Source organism: Oncorhynchus mykiss, chromosome 18 (assembly GCF_057628025.1).
Source record: "Oncorhynchus mykiss isolate SJ-2025 chromosome 18, ASM5762802v1, whole genome shotgun sequence".
NCBI classification, from domain to species: Eukaryota; Metazoa; Chordata; class Actinopteri; order Salmoniformes; family Salmonidae; genus Oncorhynchus; species Oncorhynchus mykiss.
The window spans coordinates 23,338,623-23,366,621 of NC_143039.1; the positions used below are offsets into that span (position 1 = coordinate 23,338,623).

The 27,999-nt window shown below is 41.3% G+C and overlaps 3 protein-coding genes across 3 annotated transcripts; all 3 read left to right on the forward strand.

The window, feature by feature from the left end:
* The first annotated feature begins 1,231 nt into the window (after nucleotides 1-1,231).
* Nucleotides 1,232-9,738, forward strand: LOC110495643 (uncharacterized). Its single transcript, XM_021570979.3, has 2 exons — nucleotides 1,232-1,541; nucleotides 7,034-9,738. The coding sequence occupies exons 1-2, from the start codon at nucleotides 1,349-1,351 to the stop codon at nucleotides 7,867-7,869; spliced, it is 1,029 nt and encodes a 342-aa protein (XP_021426654.3). The 5' UTR covers nucleotides 1,232-1,348; the 3' UTR covers nucleotides 7,870-9,738.
* Nucleotides 1,271-27,993, forward strand: LOC110495644 (uncharacterized). Its single transcript, XM_021570980.3, has 3 exons — nucleotides 1,271-1,292; nucleotides 22,456-22,704; nucleotides 25,982-27,993. Exons 2-3 carry the CDS (start codon nucleotides 22,515-22,517, stop codon nucleotides 26,809-26,811), a joined length of 1,020 nt encoding a protein of 339 aa, XP_021426655.2. The 5' UTR covers nucleotides 1,271-1,292; nucleotides 22,456-22,514; the 3' UTR covers nucleotides 26,812-27,993.
* On the forward strand, nucleotides 16,710-21,818 carry LOC110495645 (uncharacterized). The gene is made up of 2 exons (XM_021570982.3): nucleotides 16,710-17,076; nucleotides 19,420-21,818. The coding sequence occupies exons 1-2, from the start codon at nucleotides 16,887-16,889 to the stop codon at nucleotides 20,166-20,168; spliced, it is 939 nt and encodes a 312-aa protein (XP_021426657.2). The 5' UTR covers nucleotides 16,710-16,886; the 3' UTR covers nucleotides 20,169-21,818.
* Nucleotides 27,994-27,999: the final 6 nt, after the last annotated feature.

Below are 27,999 nucleotides of genomic sequence, written 5' to 3' on the forward strand. Positions count from 1 at the left end.
ATACCTTCTCGCATCTATGCGCTCTCCTTCTCTCACCTTTTCCCTTCGCTTGTGGATTTCAATGCACAACAAATCCGCTGTATGTGACCAGGTGAAAAAACCTCTCCAAGCCAAACCATATCATAACCCACTACACACAGCCTACATCGTTGTCACCATATTAGCTAAAGTAATGTCATAGTCAATGTAGCTAATAGAAATAACAGGTTAGTAAACTCGCTACAATCATGCAGTAATGTTGCAGTGTACAGTCAGTAAACAGTTTAGCACTTACACCGGTGGGGCCCAGTGGTAATAAATGAGTAAAACCAAAAGCTTACCTTGACTTGGAAGAGCTCCAGTGTTGTGTTGGATAGTCAAAGCCAGCTAGCTAACATAACATCCCTCTGTTTGAGTAGGCTAAACTAGCTTGCTGCATTTTCTAGCTAAGCAAGTGAAACAAAGGAAATGACAGTCTCCCTCTTGCTTCTTCTTCATTTTGGAAGAAATGAAATTGTTAAAAACTGTTCAACTATTGTCTTTCTCTCTCTTTGACTGAACTACTCACCACATATTATGCACTGCAGTGCTAGCTAGCTGTAGCTTATACTTTCAGTACTAGATTAATTATCTGATCCTTTGATTGGGTGGACAACATGTCAGTTCATCCTGCAATAGCTCTGATAGGTTGGTGAACGTCCTCCGGAAGTTGTCATAATTACTGTATAAGTCTATGGAAGGGGGTGAGAACCATGAGCTTCCTCGGTTTTGTATTGAAGTCAATGTACCCCGAGGAGGACGGGAGCTAGCTGTCCTCTGGCTACACCATGGTGATACCCTACAGAGTGCTGTTGAGGCTACTGTAGACCTTCAATGCAAAAGTGTATTTTAATACATTATTTGGTGACGTGAATATATTTAGTATAGTTTTATCTAAAAATGATAACTTTTTAATGTTTTACTATTTAAATTAGTATAAAATTCACTGAGGATGATGGTCCTCCCCTTCCTCCTCTGAGGAGCCTCCACTGGTCCATTGTTGTCCAAAGGTTGCTACCAGCCGCTAAACTAGGTGTCCCGTCCTTCCAGGTTGTTGGCCTGAGGTAGGAGGTTTAAATAGTGGAATAGGGTGGTGGGGTTGTAATGAGTGTAGGGTTAGATGGTGCCGTATTTTACTTTTTTCATGTAAAGTATAAAGGATTTATACCCCAGTCTAGTTGGTGGCGGTAATGCAACATTTATTGGATGCCAACCGCCGTTAAACCTCATCGAAGAAGAAGAAGACGAAGAACGCTAAGCAGAATCAGAGAGAGGTTTCAACCAACATTTATTTGATATAGCAAAAGCTACTTTCATAACCATTGCTAATATGTCAAAACTACAAATGTTGAATGTGTTTGTCACCGAGCGTTTGTCGGCGGCTGCTGTGGAAATATTCGGAGCCGTGGAGAAGACCGTAGCAGAATATCATGAAGAAATCTGCCGTTCAGCGGAGGAGAACGAGCGTTTACGCAGGCTGTTGGATTTGGTTAGCAAACCAGAGATAAAGTTACACAGAGCAGGTTCGTACAACATTCTGTTGTTGTAACGAGATTTGACTAATAGACTAGATTCATGTTTATTTGCGAATTGTTTATTTAATCATGGAGTCATTCGTGTGCAGGGTTGCCAGGTCTAGCTAACATTTATAGACAATGACTACTCAAAACCTGCCACAAGGCCTGAAAACTAGCCCCAATTGGGGGGAGGGGGGGTAGCAGTAAAAAAGGATTTGCCACGTTTATCCAATAAACCCTTTTTCCATAGCGTTATCGAGCGAATTAAGAAGGAATGTTCACGTCACGACATAAGAATCCAAATTCGTTTTCCATGAAAATAATCATTATTCTGAGCTAACGTGATGTAATCGAGGAATTTTAACATGTCGCAAGAGGAAAGATACTTCGCCCTTATTAAACTCGCCAGATCATTTTCCATCAACGGATGTCGATTTAACTCGTTTGACTGCTATGATTGTAAATCAATCCCATTTGCGCATGTGTATAACTTTAGATAAATCCGACAGAAGAGTTTGAGTGATGAAAGTTGGACAGAGGATCACAATCTCTGCTGCAAGACACACTTGGACGAACTTCAGGCTATTTTCTGGCAGTTGTGTCCTTACGTGCCAGCAGGGTTGGGTAGGTTACTTTCTAAATGTAATCCATTAGTTACTAGTTACCTTTCCAAAATGTAATCAGTAACTTACCTTTTGGATTACCCAAACTCAGTAACGCAATATGATTTCATTCCGTCATGTTCCCCTTAAGAGGCATTGTAAGAAGACAAAAATGTATGTTTACTTTATTGAACCTTTATTTAACTGTTGAGCCACATCTATTGCAGGATAAAACCATGTTAAAGTTTACATAGCTGGCCATATATGGATGTTACATTTTACTTTATAGGGTTGGTTATGTCGGCTTCTTCTAACCATTCACTTTCTACTACATATACAAATACGATTAAATTATGTCTTTACATTAAAAACCAAAGTCTTTCAGAATTCCAATAAATGCTATACACCTTGATCTTCAAGAATAGGACTTGGAAATATGGAAGGATATATTAGCCAAATTGTTTTACCTGAGTTTGACCCCAAAATTAAGGATTTATTAGCCAGCACTGTAATGAGTGTTTATGATTTTGTTGTCATAGAGGACTGATTGGGCTCATTGTGGGAAAATAAATGCAGCGCTCTTGGAATGGCATGCTTTGAGCACTAAAGAAAAAATATATTTGCATGTGAAAAATGAATGCCATATGCTGCATTTGCTATAGGCCTATTGTTTACCTTTTTGTTGGTGATACGTTGATATCTTGATAATATGCAGCTATTTAAAGGGCTAATCCACAGATGAAACAGTAACAAAACGGTCGCCCCACCTCTGTTTTGGTAAAAAGCTGAGGGATGGGCCTGGAGAAATGTAACCCCTCTCAGATTAATAGACAGCTATGGATGAAAGGACTGACCATCCATGATATAAAAAATATTGTTTTAACCATGTTAAGAAGCTTTACAGTGTTTGTTTACATTTACAATATTTTAGAAACATTGGCGTAAAACAAGTTTATATTCTGGGTTCTCATGGAATGTGACAGTTGAACTAAGCTCATGAGGTATTTATAAGTTATATTCTTCAAGAATCAATTGATCTATATATATTATATTCAGGACCAGTCAAAAATTGTGGACACACCTACTCATTCAGGGGTTTTTATTTTGACTATTTTCTACGTTGTAGAATAATAGTGAAGACATCATTTATAAATCAAAAAATGAAAGTAGCAACTACAGATTGCCACTTTTGTCTATCAAAAGTGTGCAAGTTTGAGCATGTGTCCAGCAGGCCTATGGATTATTTTATTTTTTATCAGCATGAATTAGACTGAGCAATAAAAGCCCCACTTGTATTCCATAGGCTGGGATCCTCACTATGCAGCTGTTGCAAGAGCGCATTTTTCACTGTCTGTCCACTGGTTTCAAAAACAATGATTGATAGGCAGCTTAAACTTCTTGAATTCAACCATTATCGGGTTCAAGTACACATTTAGAGCTGTGAAAAGCCATCCACAACAACCACGATCCATAAGGCGCAGATATCTAAAATTTGAGAGCAGCAGTGTGATTCACATCATTGAGCTACGTAGATATCAATAATAAGTGATATCTGTATGCAGTAGACTACACCACTGCTGTCATCCCAACCCCTTGTGCCAGACTACAAACCATTATAAAAGGCCTATTTGCGATATTGGATTGTCATTTCAATAGGCATAGGCTACTGACTAACATCTGGGTTTATGATTGTAATTAAACTTTGGCATGGTTTGGTTAGCTAGATGCAGGTAGCCTATAGCCCCTGATAGGCAAGATGTAAAGTGAACGATTTAGCAGCTTGCTTAGTTCAAATTGACAGACTCATTTATTCAACATATAGTAAGGCGATTTTGGGGTAAGAAGTGCTTGTTGCCCAATAGCCTGCTGGAATAAGCTACTAAGTATGGGGTCGTAATTTCAATCACTGAATAAAATATGAAATTGGATATAAACTAATGTGCTAATCAACAACAGCCAGTGTTTATTTTTATTTTTTCCTGTAGCCTATTCTGACTGTTAAGTCAATGTAATGCATTCTAACAAAAGCTGATCCGCAATTGCGATGGAGCTGTGAGATCACAATTGATAACTTCCAATTGAATTAACTAAACATGGGCATTAATAATTAATAATAGCACAAGGCTACAACAAAAATAACCTGAAGTTATAGGCTATTTATTAAATCCGTTTGCCAGCTCCAGAAATGCTACACAAGTGGCACAAATTGATTTGCAATGACTGCAATGATATCGTCATTTCAACTATTTTTGTGTCACATGGTAGGAGGCTACAGTAGCCTACAAAGCCTTAGAAATTAGTACTCTACTTGATGGCCAACATATGCCAATTGTGTCATTCTACACATTTTAATGTCATTTTTTTATTGTGGACTTTTCCCGGAAAGGGAGTTCCGTAACGGCCATTTCAAATGTCCACTCGCGCAGCGCTCGAGACTCAAGAACTGCTGCTATGCCACACCTCCTTCCGGCCCTCCCAAACACTCATTCAGCAACAGCCTCCCTCACTGCTTGACAGTCAGCAGCAACCGGTCACATTAAAATATATATATATATATATATATTTTAAAGAAATGCGATGGTGGCCGCAGTGCAGGCCAAAAACCTGCAACCCGCGAACAATTCACCAGCAAAATCGTTTTCCAAGTAGCCCAAATGTCGGGGAAAACCACGGGCATTGCAACCCTGCTCATGTGACAGGTTGTGTGATATGTTAAAAGGAACACGCCTTGTTCCCAAATTGATGACGTATATCGCGCAGTTGAGAGTCGAGTGGAGACGAATGGATTCGCTTCAGTCAGTCATTCTGGTGATACTAGTTTATGCTGGCAAGTTGTCAACAGCAGCATTGCGCTAGTTTAAACGTGTAAAAGACAGTGAGGTTTATTTCGATGGGCGAGGGAGAAATAACTTGTGGTATTGGTCACCATTTGGATATCACCCTGATTATTAGCTAACGTATCGACAAACTCGATCCATTGGAATACTGCGTTACTTGATCTTATTCCAAAGAGCGCTCCATTAGCCACGCCCCAGGACATTGCTAGGCATGTTGCAGTGGGACACGTTTTAATAGGAAGAAACGCCTCAATTTAAAATGGGTCCGCCGTGGTTCTGTGTAGCCGTGTTATGCTTACATATGAGACCAGTGTATTGCAGGTAATTTAGTCTGATTTAAGTCAAATATATTTGAGTTTGTAACAGGGAAACAACGCTGAGTCCTATACAGTTTGAGGTTTTACTTATTAAAACGTGTCCCAGCCCAGTTTGCCTATCTCTGCCCTCTGGACCGTGGTTTATGAAGGGCTCCTTGAAATAAGCTCACCTAACTGGATCCGTTGGAATACGGCTTTATCTCACTACACCGTTGTGGATGAACAGTGCAAAGTTGCTGTAATTCCCACTGGGCAGACGTTGCTTCACCGTGCATCTGAATCACATGTCACTGGCGGTAGCTACCTGGTTAATTTGTTACAGCCCACTTGATTATATTTAAAGTAGGACAGCAACCTGCACGATAAATAATGTGTAATTTTGGTAGTAACCATCTGGATGTCACCATGATGGAGTCTACTGCTCAACAGTGAGAGTTTGCACCGCAACCCGGCAACAACAGAACGGGGCACAGTCTGTCCTTCAATCTTGATTGCCGAGCACTTCTGTCCTGCAGTAGGGCGAGGGAGGTAGCTAGATAGTCTAGCCAATATCAGGCCAGAGTGACAGCTAAAGCACATTTATTGTAGTGATTTTCACCGAAAATGTACAACTGTGGTAACGTCTACATTTAAAAAAATCAACAATGGAATGAAGTCCGAACTTCGGCAAACAAGTTTACAATTCTCGACAGGTTACGTGGGTACAGTAAGTGACCCGTTACAAAATAGAACTAGCTAGCTGATTAGGACGACTGACTGAACCGAATCCGTTCATCCCTACTCAACTCTCTGCACGACAAACGTCATCAATTTTGGGCACCAGGCTTGTCCGTATAGCCTCTCCCATGCTAAAGAGCTTCGTCTCTTCCTCGGTCGTCACTAGATACCACAGTCATAAATCCCTCCTATTTCTAAAATGTCTCTTCATAAAATGTGATTTTAAACTTAACCACACTGCTAACTTTATGCCTAATCTTAAGAAAGGTTAACAAAAAAAATATAGAAAAAATCACATTTTAGCCAATTTAGACTGTGGCTGGTGAAACCCTTACATTCTGGCTATCCTCGAACGAAACTCTGGTTCACCAACATTGCTTTGTATAAATCACGTGCTGGGGGAGCGGTTTTAAGGACATTCCTGACCCGTAAACGACTAACCAAAATCTAAAACTGACCCTTACCTTAACCCTAACCAAACCATTAACCTTAACACTGAACTTAAACTAATTTTAAACTAATTCTGAAATAAAATACATTTTTGCAGATCAGGAGTCAGGAGTCTTTTCTGTGCTGTTTAGTATAGACTAGTCAACAAAATCGTCTTATTTTTGAGCACAGAGAGGGCTTCCAAACAACATTTCTGAAAATGTATTAAAGCTGGAATATGTCATTTTTTGGCCAACTGACCAAATTCACATAGAAATTTAGTTATAGATCTGTCATTCTCATTGAAAGCAAGTCTAAGAAGTGATCTGTTCTATTTGTGCTATGCACATTATCTGCTTCCCATTCTTAAGTTTAGTTTTTTTTACACAAGCTTCAAACAGCTGAAAATACAATATTTAGGGTTATGGAAAATATATTTCACAGCAGTTTAGATGGTACAATGATTCTCTACACTGTACTTGCTTGTTTTGTCATTTAAACTGAAATAAGGAAAACTATTAGAATTTTAGCAACCAAGAAATGACTAAGCAATTTCTGCATAGTGCACCTGTTTAAGATATATTGTTTCCCTCCAGACTTCCAGGTACTGACTCCTGCCGTTCACCCTGAGCAGCAGAACTGTAAGCAGGAGTGGAGCCCCAGTCTGGGGCAGGAGGACCCAGAACGCACACAGATTAAAGAGGAAGAACAGGAGCTCAGACTCAGTCAGGAGGACTCACCTCAGCCCTCACATCTTTACCAAAACCAAACTGTGGATGACGGAGAGAGGAGTATTCTACCTATCATCATAACTGAAGAGATCAAAACAGAACCTGATGGAGAGGGCTACAGAGTAGCAGAACCAACCAGTGATCAGCCCCTTTCAGTTCATCCAGACTGCTCTGCTGCAGTGGAGAAACCATATCGGTGTCAACAATGTGACAAAAGCTTCACACGTAAGGGACACTTGACCATCCATTCAAAGATACACACAGGAGAGAAATCTTATCTGTGCAAACAATGTGACAAAAGCTTCATCCAGAAAGGCGACTTGGACAGACATACAAGGGTACACACAGGAGATAATCCATACCAGTGCAAACAATGTGGCAAAATGTTTAACCAGAAAGGAAGCTTGACCATCCATTCAAGGATACATACAGGGGAGAAACCTTATCAGTGCAAAGACTGTGACAAATCCTTCAACCAGAAGATGGAATTGATATTGCATATGAGAGTTCACACAGGGGAGAGACCATATAATTGTCCTGTATGCAAGAAAAGTTACATGGCATTAAGCTATTTAAGACTTCATCAGCGTGTTCACACCGGGGAGAAACCTTACCAGTGCAAAGAATGTGGCAAATGCTTTGGTTATAAAGGAAGCTTGAAGTCTCATATGAGCACTCACAAAAGCTTCAGCCTGAAGTGAGAACAACAAATGATTACTCACATGAATTTCTTGTTACATCCAACTTGTAAATAATTTGTTATGTTCTATTTTCTGGCATTTGACAACAAAACAAATGTAGTTAGGTGAGAGGAGTGATAAAACATCAGTCAGTATCAGATTCGTAAGCTCATTTTTGCTCTCACTTTTGTTGGATACCTACTGGCCAGGACAATGAGGGAATTTGACAATGCTGGCCCGGCTGAAAAGTGATTGCATCCTTTTTGAAACCAGGCTGCCTCACGGGCCACTCCTCCCTCACCACTTTTGCCTGGTCACATGGCAGGCCATAGTCCGGTGCACCGCGGTTCAGCCTAATCAAACTCCTGCACTGCTGGCTTCAGGAAGTCGTCACAGCTGTGTCTAACAGAGCACACACTTGGATTCCTAAACAACAGGAGTTCATATTCAATTGTTTAACAATGACATACAGGATATTTGGGCCACTATCTTCTATCTGTACTTTTGTCTGCATGTTAGAATATTGAAGTAGCCTATTATGTCTTTGTTGACTATATAATGCAGCAAATATTTTGTATGTTGAATTTTTTTTTGGGGGGGGGGGGGTTAGATCTGCTTTTATATTGAAGACAGATTGTGGCTTTCAATGTAATTGTCTGCATCATTTCCAATCCCCCATAAATGTTTTTGTGTTTTATATATATATATAAAAAAATAAAATAAACAACCCTACCATCCCTCCCCTAATTATAGTAAACTAATGAACAACAACACTTAGGCTTCTACTTCCATCTTATATATTTTATACATTTATACATTTTACAGACACAGTATATTTTACAATAGTTATCTTTTGTTTGTTTTTAGTCCCTTCCTTCAGCTACCCTCCCATATATCTCTGAACACCATCCAATATTGATTTCTATTTGCCATATCTTTTCCAACTGTGCTGCTGTTCAGAACAGACGTTCTGAAACTATACACATTTTACAGACACTGTTTATTTTTAGTCCTGCCCTTCAGCTCCACTCAACCCCTCCCATCTATCTCTGAACATCATCCAGTTTTGATTTCTATTTGCCAGACCAAAGGTCAGATTTCCACCTGTTTAATGTCCATTGCTCGTGTTACTTGGTCCAAGCAAGTCTCTTCTTATTATTGTTGTCCTGATTCACGCAGTCTCCTCTGAACAGTTGATGTTGAGATGTGTCTGTTGCTTGAACTCTGAAGCATTAATTTGGGCTGCAATTTCTGAGGCTGGTAACTCTAATGAACTTATCCTCCGCAGCAGAGTTAACTCTGGGTCTTCCTTTCCTGTGGCGGTCCTCATGAGAGCCAGTTTCATCATAGCACTTGATGGTTTTTGCGACTGCACTTGAAACTTTAAAAGTTCTTGACATTTTCCACATTGACTGACCTTCATTTCATAAAGTAATGGACTGTCGTTTCTCTTTGCTTATTTGAGCTGTTCTTTCCATAATATGGATTTGGTATTTTACCAAATAGGGCTATCTTCTGTATACCACCTTGTCACAACACAACTGATTGCCTCAAACGCATTAAGAAGGAAGGAAATTCCACAAATTAAATAGACACACCTGTTCATTGAAATGCATTCCAGGTGACTCCCTCATGAAGCTGGTTGAGAGAATGCCAAGAGTGTGGAGGGATGTCATCAAGGCAAAGGATGGCTACTTTGATTTGTTTAACACTTTTTTGGTTACTACATGATTCCATGTGTTATTTCATAGTTTGTCTTCACTATTATTCTACAATGTAGAAAATAATAAAAAGGTGTGTCCAAATGTTTGACTGGTACTGTATATAACTGGTATATATAACATTCTATTGGTTGCAAGAATTTTGTATAATTAAAAATGAAAAACACTGTTTTGAATCCGCCATCATTTAGTGTATCTGTTCATGTGCCATGGAATCAGTACATCAAAAATCTCTTCCCAACTATTTTTTGCAATCTATATGGCACAGCTGTCAATGTTTTTGTCCTTAACTGAAACTGGTATACTTTATCACAATTATGGTCTTTAATGCAGGGCCGGCAGACAAGTTCCTTTCTTCCTCCCCCTTCCACTTGCCTCTTCCATTTTTGCACTAATGCTACATTTAGTTGGTTGTAATTTTGGGTAGAGCAGTCATTTCCATATATTTGTGTTGGCTGCATGTGTGACAACTCCACCAGTCCTGTCTATGATATAATTTACAAAGATTATACAGTTGTAATTTTTAAAAATCCAAAATCATGTTTTTTTAACCAATTAGTATATTTGAGTTGAACCATTATTTATTGTAATATTTGTTCCGTCTTTTCTGGTGGATTAAACTGAAATTGCAACCAACTTTCTACAGCTTGTTTTAAAAATAGAGATATTTTGGAGATTTAATTTTTAAATAACCGAAAGTGAGAGGTTGAAATCTGAATAAAGGGGAAAAGGCCATTCTTGAACATGGGGTGAGACATGCTTACTAATCTGCTAGAGAACCAGTACGGATTTAAGTATAACTTTGTATGAAGCCTTTAGTGAGAGGTCTAATGCTTTAATATTTAATCATTTCTGCCCACCGAGTTCATATTCATTATATAAATAGGCCCGTTTAATTTTGTCTGGTTTATCGTTCCAAATCAAATTGAATATGTTTTGCTCATATAATTTAAACAAGTCACTAGGTGACTTGGCCATACGTAAACTGGGATATAACTAAAGAGTTAATCAAAGGACTTTTCCACAAATAGACAGGTATTTTCCTTTCCATGGTAGCAAGATCTTATCTATTTTTACTAACTTTCTATTAAAATGTATTGTAGTGAGAATTTCTTTCTTTCGGGATATGAAAACAGTATGTTCTCCAACCCTAACCACTCAGACCCTACCCAAATGGTCATGCACCATTGCAATCGTCGCTCTCTCTATCCCACTACGCTCTCCTCTTCTATCCTATCATCTCTCCCTTCTGCTAAATCCTTCTCCCTACTCCCTCCTGATTCTGCCTCGTCGACCCCACTCTCCTCCCTTTCCGCATCCTATGACTCACACTGTCCCCTTTCCTCCTGGTCGTGTCGGCCCTGCCCTCCTGCTCCGTGGCCAGCTTAGCAAAATTGTAGGAAAACTAAACTTCCGGAGGACCTATCATCCTTTCACTCCCGCCACTCTACCTTCTCTTCCTCTGTATCCACTGCTAAAGCCACATTCTACCACTCTACATTTTAAGCTTCTGCCTCTAACCCTCGGAAACTATTTTTCACCTTCTCCTCCCTTCCTCCCTCCCTCCCTCCCTCTCTACGGACGACTTTGTCAGCCACTTTGGAAAAAAAGGTTGACGACATCCACTACTCATTCACTCAGGCTATTGGTCTCACTCACACAGAACTGCCCTATGCCTTGACCTCTTTCTCCCCTCTCTCTCCAGATGACATCCTGCGACTTGTGAGGTCTGGCCGCCTGAATCTGCCCACTCTACCCCATCTTCAGACCATTTCTGGAGACCTCCCATTCCTCACTTCCCTCATCAACTCATCCCTGACCACTGGCTGCGTCCCTTCTGACTGCAAAATGGCCTGAGTTGCTGACCTCCTCAAGAAACCAACACTCGACTCATCTGACGTCAAAAACTATAGACCTGTATCTCTTCTTTCTTTTCTTTCCATAACACTTGAGCGTGCGGTCTCTGATCAACTTTCTTGTTATCTCTCTCAGAATTCTCTTTTTGACCCTAACCAGCGGGTCACTTAACCGAGACTGCGCTTCTCTGTCATGGAGGCTCTCCGCACTGCCAAAGCTGACTTTCTCTCCATTGCCTTCGACACCATGAACCATCAGATCCTCCTCCCCACCCTCTTAGGGCTGGGTGTCTCAGGCTTCGCACACCTTTGGATTGCATCCTACCTGGCAGGCCGCTCTTACCAGGTGACGTGGAGAGGATCTGTGTCTGCACCACGTACTCTCACTACTGGTGTCCACCAGGGCTCAGTTCTAGGCCCTCTCCTCTTCTCTCTATTGTCGTGGAAATTCTAACCAGAAAGGAAAACAGAGACTGTAGATTCCTCAAAAACACTTATTTTATTATAAGATTTGCAATAATGGAGCAGGTGCAACAGTCAGGAGCCCAACAAACAACAGTTGGTTCTCAGCCTTTATAGGAAAATACAACCTCTTGTCTATGTGGCATTTTAGCAGGGGTGTGAGATCATGGTGGGAGCATAGCATACAAACAAGTGATAATGCCAGTTTTGTTACTCCTTTCTGCTGATAAAATTGTCGCTGCTGCTCAAGCTAGCCTCTGTGCTCTTCATATCTGCACACAGCTGTGCCCTTGAAAGATGGGAAAAGAACAGGATGGACCAAAAAAACGGCTCACTCAGACGGCCCTTTTGTCACTGGACTCGTGACTAAGTTACTCAGAAACAAGAGAGGAAAAACACTGGCTTCTTCTTACATGATATAAATGGACAGTGGAAATGTACAGGTTTAAGGATTATACAAATGATGTGCATAACAGAGTTTGTAATTTTGTCACTCTACACCAAATCGCTCGGTCCCATCATATCCTCACATGGTCTCTCCTATCAAAGCTATGCGGCTGACACTCAACTACTTTTCTCCTTACCCCCTTCTGACACCCAGGTGGTGACATGCATCTCTGCGTGCCCGGAAGATATCTCAACATGGATGTCGGCCCACCACCTCAAGCTCAACAAGACAGAACTGCTCTTCCTCCCGGAAGGCCTGCCCGATCAAAGACCTCTCCATCACAGTTGACAACTCCACAGTGTCGCCCTCCCAGAGTGTAAAGAACCTTGGCGTGACCCTGGACAACACCCTGCTGTTCTCTGCAAAGACCGAAGCAGTGACACTCTCCTGCAGGTTCATGCTCTTCAACATCCGTAGAATACGACCCTACCTCACACAGGAAGCGGTGCAGGTCCTAATCCAGGAACTCATCCTTTCCCGTCTGGACTACTACGACTCGCTACTGACTGGGCTCCCCACTCGTGCCATCAAACCCCTGAAATTATCCAGAATGCTGCAGCCCGCCTGGTTTTCAACCTTCCCAAGTTCTCTCATGTCACCCCGCTCCTCACACCCCACTGGATTCCAATCGAACCTCCCATCCACTACAAGACCATGGTGCTTACCTACGGAACAACAAGAGGAACTTCCCTTACCTACATTCAGGCTATGCTCAAACCCTACACCCCAACCCGAGCACTCTGTTCTGACACCTCAGGTCTCTTGGCCCTTCCGACCCCTACGGGAGGGCAGCTCCCACTCAGCCCAAGTTCTTCTCTGTCCTGGCACCCCAATGGCTTCTCCCTGAAGCTAGGACAGCAGAGTCCCTGCCCATCTTCCAAAAACATCTGAAAACTTTCAAACAGTATCTTAAATAATCCTCCTCCTCACCTCAAGGTTTTTGGTGTCCATTATAGGAAAGCCCCACACAAACCTCCACCATATATTTTTTAACTAACCTGTTCTTGGCGATAATTTCTTAGTTCTCGATTCCATTTGTAGGTGGTTCTACAAAAACAAGAAAACTCAGAAAGATATTAAATCCATGTTTTGTACCCTGCTCCAGAGTTCCTCTGTGGAGATGGGAAAATCTTCAGGAAGAACAACCATCTCTGCCGCACTCCACCAATCATGCCTTTATGTAGCCAGACAGAAGCCACTCCTCTGTAAACGGCACATGACAGCCCGCTTGGAGTTTGCCAAAAGGCACCTAAAGGACTCGGACCATGAGAAACAAGATTATCTGGTCTGACGAAACCAATATTGAACTCTTTGGCCTGTTTTCTGTAGGAAACCTGGCACCATCCCAAAGGTGAAGAATGGTGGTGACAGCATCATGCTGTGGGGATGTTTTTCAGCGATGATCTGCAGAGAAGAATTGGAGAAACTACCTAAATACAGGTGTGCCAAGCTTTATACCCAAGATAACTCGGGGCTGTAATCGCTGCCAAAGGTGCTTCAGCAAAGTACTGAATAATGGGTCTGAATACTTATGTAAATGTGATATTTCAAAAATATTTACAAACCTGTTTTTGCTTTGTCATTATGGGCTATTGTGTGTATATTGAGGGGGGGGGGGGGGGGGGGGAACTATTTAATCCATTTTAGAATAAGGCTGTAACGTAACAAAATGTGGAACAAGTCAAGGGGTCTGAATACTTTCCGTATTCCGTACAAGTTTTGCTCAAAGCAGCCAACTAAAGTAATGTAGTCAACGTAAGTTCAATCACAAAGGCTGGTCTGAGTGCATTTCCTGTTTCATTCAGTAGTACAGCACAATTCACAGTTGCATTTCATCATGGGCACAGTGGGAATTTATATATGTGATGTTTAAAGGACGTCTGCTGAGATGAAGGAATTATCTGGAACGCTCAACTAGATGATCAGGGCAGTCGAAATTACTATTTGCCAGAAGAGGTGAAGTATTGCATTGAGCTATACAACTACTTCTGATTCTAATTCGCAAGAGGAAAGTTAAAACCTTCAGCCATAAGGTCACTGAAGAGGACCAACAGTGATAGGGGGATTGTCTGAAAAGTACTGACATGCAGGGATATAACATAAGGATTTTGGGCACTGGCCAGCAGACCAAGATTTCTGGGGAAAATAAAAGGCCTCTAAAATGTGCAGTTAGTCACACAACGCCACAGATGTCTTAAGTTGAGAGAGCGTGCAATGTTGCATGTTGACTAAAGGAATGTCCACCAGAGCTCTTGCCAGAGAATTCAATGTTAATTTCTCTACCATAAGCCGACTCCAACGTCTATTTAGAGAATTTGGCAGTACATCCAACCAGCCTCACAATCGCAGAACATGTGAAACCACTCCAGCCAAGGACATCCACATCCAGCTTCTTCACCTGTGTCATCATCTGAGACCCGCCACCTGGACAGCTGATGAACCTGAGGATTATTTCTGTCTGTAATAAAGCCCTTTTGTGGGGAAAAACTAATTCTGGCCTGGTGATGCCAAGAGTGTGCAAAGCTGTCATCAAGGCACAGTGTGGCTACTTTGAATAATTTCAAATATAAAATATATTTTGATTTGTTTAAAACTTTTTTGGTTACTACATGATTCCATATCTTCACTATTATTCTGTAGAAAATAGTAAAAATAGTAAAATAAAGAAAAACCCTTGAATGAGTAGGTTTTTTATTTTATTTTTATTTTACCTTTATTTAACCAGGTAGGCAAGTTGAGAACAAGTTCTCATTTACAATTGCGACCTGGCCAAGATAAAGCAAAGCAGTTCGACAGATACAACGACACAGAGTTACACATGGAGTAAAACAAACATACAGTCAATAATAAAGTATAAACAAGTCTATATACAATGTGAGCAAATGAGGTGAGAAGGGAGGTAAAGGCAAAAAAGGCCATGGTGGCAAGGTAAATACAATATAGCAAGTAAAACAGTGGAATGGTAGTTTTGCAATGGAAGAATGTGCAAAGTAGAAATAAAAATAATGGGGTGCAAAGGAGCTAAATAAATAAATTAATTAAATACAGTTGGGAAAGAGGTAATTGTTTGGGCTAAATTATAGGTGGGCTATGTACAGGTGCAGTAATCTGTGAGCTGCTCTGACAGTTGGTGCTTAAAGCTAGTGAGGGAGATAAGTGTTTCCAGTTTCAGAGATTTTTGTAGTTCGTTCCAGTCATTGGCAGCAGAGAACTGGAAAGAGAGGCGGCCAAAGAAAGAATTGGTTTTGGGGGTGACTAGAGAGATATACCTGCTGGAGCGTGTGCTACAGGTGGGAGATGCTATGGTGACCAGCGAGCTGAGATAAGGGGGGACTTTACCTAGCAGGGTCTTGTAGATGACATGGAGCCAGTGGGTTTGGCGACGAGTATGAAGCGAGGGCCAGCCAACGAGAGCGTACAGGTCACAATGGTGGGTAGTATATGGGGCTTTGGTGACAAAACGGATTGCACTGTGATAGACTGCATCCAATTTGTTGAGTAGGGTATTGGAGGCTATTTTGTAAATGACATCGCCAAAGTCGAGGATTGGTAGGATGGTCAGTTTTACAAGGGTATGTTTGGCAGCATGAGTGAAGGATGCTTTGTTGCGAAATAGGAAGCCAATTCTAGATTTAACTTTGGATTGGAGATGTTTGATATGGGTCTGGAAGGAGAGTTTACAGTCTAACCAGACACCTAAGTATTTGTAGTTGTCCACGTATTCTAAGTCAGAGCTGTCCAGAGTAGTGATGTTGGACAGGCGGGTAGGTGCAGGTAGCGATCGGTTGAAGAGCATGCATTTAGTTTTACTTGTATTTAAGAGCAATTGGAGGCCACGGAAGGAGAGTTGTATGGCATTGAAGCTTGCCTGGAGGGTTGTTAACACAGTGTCCAAAGAAGGGCCAGAAAGTATACAGAATGGTGTCGTCTGCGTAGAGGTGGATCAGAGACTCACCAGCAGCAAGAGCGACCTCATTGATGTATACAGAGAAGAGAGTCGGTCCAAGAATTGAACCCTGTGGCACCCCCATAGAGACTGCCAGAGGTCCGGACAACAGACCCTCCGATTTGACACACTGAACTCTATCAGAGAAGTAGTTGGTGAACCAGGCGAGGCAATCATTTGAGAAACCAAGGTGTGTCCAAACTTTTGACTGGTACTATATATATATATATATAGTACCAGTACATAGTACATACATACAGTATATACTATATATATATACACACACACCTGTATTTACTCCACAAAATGAAACACTAATTAGCTACTAATGTGGCTTTCATAAAGAACTACAATTCCCTTTGTCCAGGTAATGGGTTGGATCCAATAACTGTTTTTCCATTAAATGCTCCAAAACAGCAGGTGGCGCTAATGTAATGCAGTTTTTTTTTTTTACTGACCAGCTTTTGTGAAAGGAGAACACTATCAATTGTTTGTTTTTTTAAATAGAAATTGTTCAAAGGTCACTAAACAGATTCTTAGAGAAAGGCTTCAGCCAATATTCCTTTGATAAAACGAACAGCTACACGTTCATAACCATTTCCAATATGTCGAAACTACAGTTGAATGTTTTCGTCACCGAGCGTTTATCCGCGGCTGCTGGGGAGATATTCGGGGTCGTAGAGAAGATTATTACGGAGTATCAGGAAGAAATCTGCCGTTCAGCAGAGGAGATCGAGCGTCTACGGAGGCTGTTGGACATGGCTACCAAACCAGAGAGAATCTCACACGTAGCAGGTTTGTAGTGAAATACAGTTGTACGAGATTTGATTTGTAGACCAATAGACAAGATTAATGTGGCACGTTGTGATATGCCAAAGGGGAGGTGAAGGGTGTAGCTTCATCCCAATATGGCGACTGGATTAAGGGCGAGTATAATGAAGTGGGTACGTCAAAAGCGCTCTGCTATGGGTTAGACGGTTTTTATTGGTGCTTTTTATTTTTCTCTGGGTTCTTACCATGCTGCTCAACTACTTTCCATGGAGCTACTGTACCGCAAGAGTTTGGATTTCTGTTTTCAAGCTAGAGGACGAGTCTGAGCATTGGTGGAAAAAAGTACTACATTGTCATGCATGAGTAAAAGTAAATATACCATAATAGAAAAGGACTCAGATAAGTGAAAATCCTAGTAAAATATAGTGAGTAAAAGTCAAAGTATTTGATTTTAAATATAGTAAACACCAGAACCGCTGGGCCTCGAGGGACCCCCCTTTATGCAAATGAGCAGTCATTCTGACTGCAAAATTCTAACAGTGTAATTAATACATTTCATATGCTGTCACTGAAATAATAATTTGATTGTGTTCATGATGGTGTTTGGTAACATTGGAAAATATGTGTTCCCTGATTCCAAGTAACAAAATAGCATTTTCATTAGTTGATGTAGGCTATATGTAAAAACACAAAATTAAATCAATGTTATTTGTGGGGAGCCTTTGTTACAACTATGAAACAGAAACTATATGGTATGCATTGGAACATGGTAACAGCTTATTTTTATAAGTACTTTAAAAAAAAAAAAATTACAAAATACTAGGGCTGAGTGATATGGACAAAATATCGTATCACAGTATTTTTCTAAATGTTGACAGTATTTGACAGTACTTTATGTTTTTGAATAATAAAAGTTAGACATTTGCTTTATGAGTAGTGCTTGAACCTAGGGTGGAAACACATCCATTCTAAGTTATTTCAATGGGTCTTACTCATTCTAACTGTTCAATTAAACTTCAACTCAAAATAATTTCCTGCACTCATTTGAGATTATTTCCACACTGTCACGTAGGGCTGCACGATATGGGCAAAAAAATCGAGGTAGCCTAGTGGTTCGAGCGTTGGACTAGTAACAAATGTTGCAAGATCGAATCCCAGAGTTGACAAAGTAAAAACATCTGTTGTTCTGCCCCTGAACAAGGCAGTTAACCCACTGTTCCTAGGCCGTCATTGAAAATAAGAATTTGTTCTTAACTGACCTGCCTGGTTAAATAAATGCCAAATAAAAATAATAAACTTGCGATTTAGATCAACACTTGGGTGGACTGTTGGAATCAGGGAAAAATAATGATTATTCTAATTCTATAGCTAGAAGATAATAGTGGACACTTTGAATACAGTGTTGTTTGACAGGACACAAACAAAAATACCAGCGAGGAGTTAGTGGCAGGATAGGAACCAAAGTGATGGTCTGTGTTTCCTTGGGTACCCTATAATCTCTCTCTCTTAGCTACTTCATGTAGCTAACATATTTAAGCTTTGCCTATTCCTCTTTGATTTAGAAGATACTGTTGCACAAACAACATGCTGGTTTAGGCCTACACCATCACTGGTATCAGGCTGTATAGCTAGTTAAGTTTGCTCCGACTCAGTACATTTATTAGCTAACTAGCCAGATAACTAGCGATTGGCAGCTAACACAACTTAGCCACAACTTGCTAAGAAAAGACAAACTAGCAGTTTGTAGATGTAAGAAACACAAACTAATAGTGTAATTATAGAACGTTTGTGGATTTATATTAAGAAGAAAAGTTGAAACAGCATCGTAGTTATCAACAGTGTTGCATGTGCTGCATTGAACATGCAGACTGAATGCAAGTGTCCCGTGGTCGAGCAACAACAAATGCACTCCTTGAGGGAAAGGGGGTGGGGCTAGGTCTGTGTAGAAAGCGGCATGAGAGAGCGGTGACTGAAGTAGGGGAGTAAACTATAAAAGTGGACATTACACACAGCGTATCACATTTAACAAACCAAACATTCAAATACCGTTATAGAAGGTAAAGTAAAAACCCAAACCGGTCTGTGCATCAGTACCGGTATATAGTAACATACGGTATACAGCCCAGCCCTACCACTGTCCGGTAAACAACTAACCAAAATCTAACACTGACCCTTACCGTAACCAAATTTGAACTAATTATGAAATTAAATATTTGTTGTAGGTCAGGAGTGTCAGTATAGCCTTTTCCGTGCTGTAGTGTAGACTAGTCAACAAAAAGTTTTATTTGAGTGCAGAGAGGTCTTCCAAACAAAATTACAGGTATTGTATTAAGACAATATTGACTGAATGTTTTTTTTTACCTCCAGACTTCCAGGTACTGTCTCCTGCCGTTCCCCCTGAGCAGCAGGAGTGGAGCCCCAGTCTGGGGCAGGAGGACCCAGAACCCACACAGATTAAAGAGGAACAACAGGAGCTCAGACTCAGTCAGGAGGACCCACCTCAGCCCTCACATCTTTACCAAAACCAAACTGTGGATGATGGAGAGAGGAGCACTCTACCTATCATCATAACTGAAGATATAAAAACAGAACCTGATGGAGAGGGCTACAGAGTAGCAGAACCAACCAGTGATCAGCCCCACTCAGTTCATCCAGACTGCTCTGCTGCAGTGGAGAAACCATATCAGTGTAAACAATGTGGCAACAGCTTCACACGTAAGGGACACTTGACCATTCATTCAAGGACACACACAGGAGAGAACCCCTATCAGTGCAAACAATGTGGCAAAAGGTTTAACCAGAAGAGCAACTTGACCATCCATACAAGGTTACACACAGGAGAGAATCCCTATCAGTGCAAACAGTGTGGCAAAATGTTTAACCAGAAGGGACACTTGACCGTTCATTCAAGGATACATACAGGGGAGAGACCATATCAGTGTAAAGACTGTGACAAAGCCTTCAACCAGAAGATAGAATTGACATTGCATATGAGAGCTCATACAGGAGAGAGACCATATATCTGTCCTGTATGCAAGAAAGGTTACATCACATTAAGCTATTTAAGACGTCATCAGCGTGTTCACACAGGGGAGAAACCTTACCAGTGCAAATAATGTGACAAATGCTTTGGTTATAAAGGAAGCTTGAAGTCTCATATGAGCACTCACACAAAAGCTTCAGCCTGAAGTGAGAACAACAAATGATTACTCACATGTGAATTTCTTGTTACATCCAACTTGTAAATAATTATTATATTTCCTGCCACTTGACAACCAAACAAATGTAGTTGTGTGTTAAAGGTTTTGTTTTTTCAATTTATGTTTTCAGGTTGGACTTTAGGATGTATAGCACTTTAGCACGTTGGACACACCAATTTGTGTCACCTCGTTAGTCAGTATGTGTTACACCTGTGCTGGCCCTTGTGCTATTTAAGAGTGGCTGGCCCAGTGCTTCAGTTGCCTTGAAATGTGGACGTTCGGTCAACACCTTTTTAGTTGGCTCTCTCTATTTCATTTATAGAAAAATTTTCATCTTCCCTGTATTTCTTTTGCTCAACTTTTTGGTTTGCTTCCTGTCTTAAGTTTGGTGTGGGTTTTTCTTGTGTTGGCCTCTTCTTGGGCAAATTTAGTGGGTGCTCATGGTGGGTGTCATTTACGTTCCAGTTGTTGTGACTAGTCAACTTTCAGTGGATACCCCAATGAGTGTCTTTCAGAACCCCTCGTAAAACCCTGCCTGTTTCGTTTTGGTTGTCAGTGACTTTTTATTACTTCCCCCTTCTGTTTGAGCAACGTTATGTGGTTTTGTAGCTGAGGAAAGTAACAATGTGCGTTTGGAGTGTAAAGCATCATTCAGTATCCGATTTGTAAGCTCATTTTGGTGCTCATTTTTTTTGGATGCCTATTCGCCATTACAATGAGGGAATTTGATTATGCTGGCCCGGGTGGGTGGAGTTTGCACCAGGTGAAAAGTGATTGCATCAGTTTGAGACCATGCTGCCTCACGGGCGTGAGCCAATCACATTACAGGCCATAGCCCAGTGCACCACAGTTCAGCCTAATCCAACTCCCTCACTGCTGTATCTAGCACAAAGCACACATTTGGATTTCTGAACAATGAGTTCTTATTCAAATGTTTAACAATAACATACAGGATATTTGGGCCACAATCTTCTATCTGTACTGACGTTAGAATATTGAAGTAGCCTATTACGCCTTTGACAATCTACATAATGCAGCAAATCATTTGTTGTAATAAAGGACGTCATTCATATTAGAGGATGTATTAAACCTGCCTATCAGCTCTATTTCCTGCCTCCTACCCCAACCCTATCCTGACCCATTAGGCAGATGGGAATGTATCTGGGCCCGTTTTCATAAAGCATTTTGGAAGAGTGCTAATCTAGGATCAGATCACTCCTGTCCATACATTATAATTGAAAAAGCTAAACTTATCCTAGATCAGCACTCCTATTTTGAAACGCTTTGAGAACACAACCCCTGACCCTGTGTTACTGTTTAAGGGCAACATTGACCCCCTCCCAGTTGGTGCACCAAAGACATTACAGTATGAAGATGGGTAGAAACTGCTTCTCCAGTAGAAATCCCAATCACACTTGTGGGCAATGCAATGTCGACATTGGCTAGCTAAGTGAATGTGCAGAAACGTCATTGGGTCTTACGGTCGCCCCGCCCCGAACTGCACATGTGCAGGCCGTCAAATCAAAGGCACTCTTTTGAAATAAAGTTGTTTTTGACAAATGAAAACGTGTCAGTTTGTTACGTTCACAAGGTTGGAGTAATAGCATTTTCAATTACTTATTACAATGACTCAAATCTAGTTTGTGACTTTTAGACTTAGAAAAAATGAAAAACAGGAAATGCTCTACAGGAATGAGTCCATCTGAATAATCTTGGCTCCTGGACTCTGTCCACGCATTTCAAGGATGCGTTGAGACAATGACTTGTCGATGACCCAAGCCCAGCTCAGTTAATCCCTACCATTTTGTCGCGGACGGTTGTAATACAGCCTGGAATCGAACCAGGGTCTGTAGTGACGCCTCTAGCACTGAGATGCAGTGCCTTAGACCACTGTGCCACTCGGGAGCCCAGGTGGTTTAATTAGAAGGTACTAAAAGACAAGACAAAGGCATGAAAAAAAGTGTTTTGTCTGGTTGGAACCCATATTGAAACAGGTCACAACTTGGTCCAGGTAATGTGGCTCAAAGATCTCGTACCTTAACATAAAATATTTTGTAATAAACTGACTGACAACAACGGTTTTCCATGAAATGCTCCAATACGACAGGTGGCGCTATTGTAATGAAGTCTTTTTTTCACTGACCAACTTTAGTGAAACGACAACAAGGTCGCTATCAACCGGTACGCAGAATCAGAGAGAAAGGTTTCAACCAACATTTATTTGATAAAACGAACAGCTAGACTTTCATAACCATTGCCAATATGTCCAAACTACAGTTGTTGAATGTGTTCGTCACCGAGCGTTTATCAGCAGCTGCTGTGGAGATATTCGTGGTCGTGGAGAAGATTATAGCGGAGTATCAGGAAGAAATCTGCCGTTCAGCAGAGGCGAATGAGCGTCTACGGAGGCTGTTGGACATGGTTAGCAAACCAGAAATAACGTTACACAGAGGTTTGTAGCGTAATGCAGTTGTTGTAACGAGATTTGACATGTAGACTAGTTAATAGACTAGATGCATGTGGCACGTTGTGTTATGCCGAAGGGGATAAGCTATACGGACATGCCTTGTGCCCAAATTGATGACGTATGTCGAGTGGAGACGAATGGATTCGGTTCAGTCAGTCGTCCTGGTGAGACTAGTTTATGATGGCTAGCTGTCAACGACCGCATTTATTTCGATGGGCAAGGGAGAAATAACTTGTATTATTGGTCACCATTCTAGATATCACCGTGACCTGCCAATTAGCTAACGTAACGAATTAAAAACTCGATCCATTGGAATACTGCGTCACAAATGCTTATTTCAAAGAGCGCTCCGTAAGCCACGTACCAGTGGTTGAAAACTAGGTATGTTGCACTGGAACATATTTTATTATGGAAAAAAAGCCATACATTGTTTCCGCCATGGTTCAGTGTAGCTTAGTAATGCTAAAATATTTGAGACCAGTGTGTTGCAGTTAATTTCGTCTTTAACATAAGTTAAATATCTTTGACTAGTAAATGGAATATACAGTGCATTCGGAAAGCATTCAAACCCCTTCCGCATTTTGTTACATTACAGCCTTATTCTAAAATGGATACAATTTAATTTTACCCTCAAATCTACACACAATACCCCATAATAACACAGCGAAAACAGGTTATACATGTTACATTTACTTATTTACATAAGTATTCGGACCCTTTGGTATTAGACTCGAAATTAAGCTCAGGTGCATCCTGTTTCCATTGATCATCCTTGATGTTTCAACAGCTTGATTGGAGTCCACCTGCAGTAAATTCAATTGATTTGACATGATTTGTAAAGGCTGTCTACATAAGGGCTGTCTACCTGTCTACATAAGGTCCCACAGTTGACAGTGCATGTCAGAGCAAAAACTAAGCCATGAGGTCGAAGGAATTGGCCGTAGAGCTCTGAGACAGGATTGTATCGAAGCACAGATCTGGGGAAGGGTACCAAAACATTTCTGCAGCATTTTAAGGTCCCCTAGAACACAGTGACCTCCATCATTCTTAAATGGAAGAAGTTTTGAACCACCAAGTCTCTTCCTAGAGCTGGCCACCTGGCTAAACTGAGCAATCAGGGGAGAAGAGCCTTGGTCAGGGAGGTGACCAAGAACCCGATGATCACTCTGACAGAGCTCCAGAGTTCCTCTGTGGAGATGGGAGAATCTTCCAGAAGGACAACTATTCCCTGCAGCACTCCACCAATCAGGGCTTTATGGTAGAGTGGCCAGACGGAAGCCACTCCTCAGTAAAAGGCACATGACAGCGCACTTGGAGTTTGCCAAAAGGCACCTAAAGGATTCTCTTTGGCCTGAATGCCAAGTGTTACATGGTGGTGGCATGGTGGTGGCAGCATCATACTGTGGGGATGTTTTTTCAGCGACAGGAAGACTAGTCAGGATTGAGGGAAGATGAACGGAGCAAAGTACAGAGAGATCCTTGATGAAAACCTGCTCCAGAGCGCTCAGGACCTCAGGCTGGGGCAAAGGTTCACCTTCCAACAGGACAACGACCCTAAGCACACAGCCAAGATAACGCAGGAATGGCTTTGGGACAAGTCTCTGAATGTCCTTGAGTGGTCTGGCCAGAGCCCGGACTTGAACATCTTTGGAGACCTGAAAATAGCTGTGCAGCGAAGCTCCCCATCCAACTTGACAGATCTTGAGAGGATCTGCAGAGAAGAATGGGAGAAACTCCCCAAATACAGGTGTGCCAAGTTTCTAGCTTCATACCCAACAAGACTCAAGGCTGTATTCACTGCCAAAAGCGCCTCAACAAAGTACTGAGTAAAGGGTCTGAATACTTATGTAAATGTGATATTTCCTTTTTTTTTTGGTCATTATGGGGTATTTTGTGTAGATTGATGAGGGGGAAAAAAACAATTGAATCGATCTTAGAATAAGGCTGTAACGTAACAATGTGAAAAAGTCAAGGGGTCTGAATACTTTCTGAATGCACTGTACTGTACCAACATTTAGTTGGTACAGTTCCAGTGTTTGGAATACATTGAGCTCGTTGACAAAAACAGACCATGGGAGGCCTTTTCACACGGGGATGTATTTGTCCGCGGTGGGTCTGTGTAAACTATGAGGTTATATTGGAGAAAGGTTTATAGCAGTGAATGTCATCAAATGATTTACTGTTACAGTATTTCTAAGTAGCAGACATATCAGACAGGGAAACTAAGAGCATTCAGATGTTTCTGCCTGACTGTGGCACTCTTTACCTGAGTTAACATTTTCTTGTGATCACAACAAAACTACTTATTTCACTAAACTTGAGATTTAAATAAATAAAACTACTTATTTTACTAAACTAGAGATTTAAATACATTGTCATTCTTTAAAAAGATGGGCCTGACTGACATGGACTGTTTCCTCACCTTATTCTCCTTGTGGTTATCCGTGGTTGTTGGTTACTCAGATAAAAACGGAATGAATCTGAACAAACTCACAAGTTCCTACTTTGGCAGACAAGTTTCAAATTCATCACATTAAATCATCTCAGTCAGATCACGTGAAGAGTTCCCATAGTTCGTTTAGCGACCCTTTACGAAAACATAAGAGAGCTAGTTACGATGATTGACTGAACAGAATCCGTTTGTCTCCACTCAACTCTTGCTGCGCGACATGCATCATCAATTTTGTGCACCAGGCGTGTCCGTATTGCCTCTCCCATGCCAAAGAGCTTTGTCTCTTCCTCGGTCGTTACTAGTTACCACAGCCACAAAGCCATAAATTCCGCCTATTTCAAAAATGTATCTTAAAATGTTAACCCTAACCTTAACCACACCTTAAATTAAGATCAAGAATAAAAAAAAGTTAGTTTTCATAATTTAGCCAATATTGACTTTGTGGCTGTGGTAACTAGTGGAAACCCTCTTCCTCTCTGGCTATTTACACCCTTGAACGCAACTCCTGGTTCGCCAACATTGCTTTGTTAAGTCACGTGCTGGGGTACCGGGTATCAGGCACTCCTGTCCTGTACCCAAAATCTAAAACTGACCCTTACCTTAATCCTAACCATAAACTTAATGTAATTTGAACAAATTCTGAAGTTAAATATATTTTTTGTAGGTCAAAGAGTGTCAGTATAGCCTTTTCCATGCTGTAGTGTAGACTAGTCAACAAACTAGTTTTATTTTTGATCACAGAGAGGCCTTCCTAACAAAATGACAGATATATTAAGTCTATATTGATTTAATATATTTTTTCCCCTCCAGACTTCCAGCTACTGTCTCCTGCTGTTCCCCCTGAGCAGCAGAACTGTGAGCAGGAGTGGAGCCCCAGTCTAGAGCAGGAGGACCCAGAACCCACACAGATTAAAGAACAACAGGAGCTCAGACTCAGTCAGGAGGACTCACCTCAGCCCTCACATCTTTACCAAAACCAAACTGTGGATGATGGAGAGAGGAGCGCTCTACCTATCATCATAACTGAAGATATAAAAACAGAACCTGATGGAGAGGGCTACAGAGTAGCAGAACCAACCAGTGATCAGCCCCTCTCAGTTCATCCAGACTGCTCTGCTGCAGTGGAGAAGCCATATCAGTGTAAACAATGTGGCAACAGCTTCACATGTAAGGGACACTTGACCATCCATTCAAGAACACACATAGGAGTGAAATCTTATCTGTGCAAACAATGTGGCAAAAGCTTCATCCAGAAAGGTGACTTGGACAGACATACAAGGATGCACACAGGAGATAATCCATACCAGTGCAAACAATGTGGCAAAATGTTTAGCCAGAAGGGAAGCTTGACCATCCATTCAAGGATACATACAGGGGAGAGACCATATCAGTGTAAAGACTGTGGCAAAGCCTTCAACCAGAAGATAGAATTGACATTGCATATGAGAGCTCATACAGGAGAGAGACCATATATCTGTCCTGTATGCAAGAAAGGTTACATCACATTAAGCTATTTAAGACGTCATCAGCGTGTTCACACAGGGGAGAAACCTTACCAGTGCAAAGAATGTTACAAATGCTTTGGTTATAAACATCGCCTAACATCACATATGAACACTCATACTAAAGGGCATAAATGATATTACTGCACTGAGTGCAATAATAGCCTGAAATTAATCTGAAATGAAAACAACAAATGAATACATTGTCATTGTGAATTTCTTAATACTTCCAACTTCTGAATAATTATGTTCTGTTTTCTGGCAATTGACAACATAACAAATTGAATAATGTGTGTTGAGGGGAAATCACCAGTCAGCATCAGATTGGTAAACTGAATCTAGCGCTCAGTTTCAGGGACCTACCCTCCAGGACACTGCTGGCTTCAGGAAGTCGTCACAGCTGTATCTAGCACAGAACACACTCCTGTTCTCCGTATACACAAATAACAACTGTACGCAAAAACAGTGACCTCACCTTCATCAAATACCTCTATGTGGACGACATGGCTCTGGTTGCTTGCCTGGATGGTAAATCCAGCTCAAGTTTCTCCCAGTTTTGACCTCGTGACATGTTTTGACAATAGCTTCAATGATGTCCATTTCACCAAGACTAAAGAACAATGCCTTGGTGGTAAGATGCGGAATAATGCAAGCGAACACACTGACCATGGTGTAAAGATCCCTGATCGAGAGTGTTCTCACCTTCATCTCCACCTGGTATGGGAATTGGGATCCTCTCGTTCAGGGACAGGAGTAAACTGGCAAAAGTTGTCAGTCAGGTCAGCAAAATAGTCTGCAGCAAATCAGACCACAACTGCAAGAACTGTACACACAGAACATTACAAGGAAAGCCCTCCAGGTCTTCAACGACCACGCCCGCCCACTGCATTATCCTTCCAAATGCTGCCGTCTGGTTGGAGATGAAAGGTGCCACTCGCACGGAAGAATGGCTGGAGAAATCCCCTCCTCAGTGACAATTCTAAATAAGATGAACTGACATGTAAATGCTTCATGTAATGTGTATGTTTTCATCCATTTAATGTGAGCCAGAGCGCCAAAGACACTTTCCCATTCTGTGCAAACTTACTGGACCAAAAGGTTTTCTAATCTCATCTTTCTAAACAACAGGAGTTCTTGTTCAAGTGTTTAACAATGACATACGGGACATTTGGGCCACTATCACATCTGTACTGACAGCTGCATGTTAGAATATTGATGTAGTCTATCACATTTGTTTCTACTTCCAGTGTAACCCCCTAGAGTCCATTGACACATTGGTGTGTCAATCTAAGTAACATAATAAAAAATCTCTCAGTTTAAGCTAGA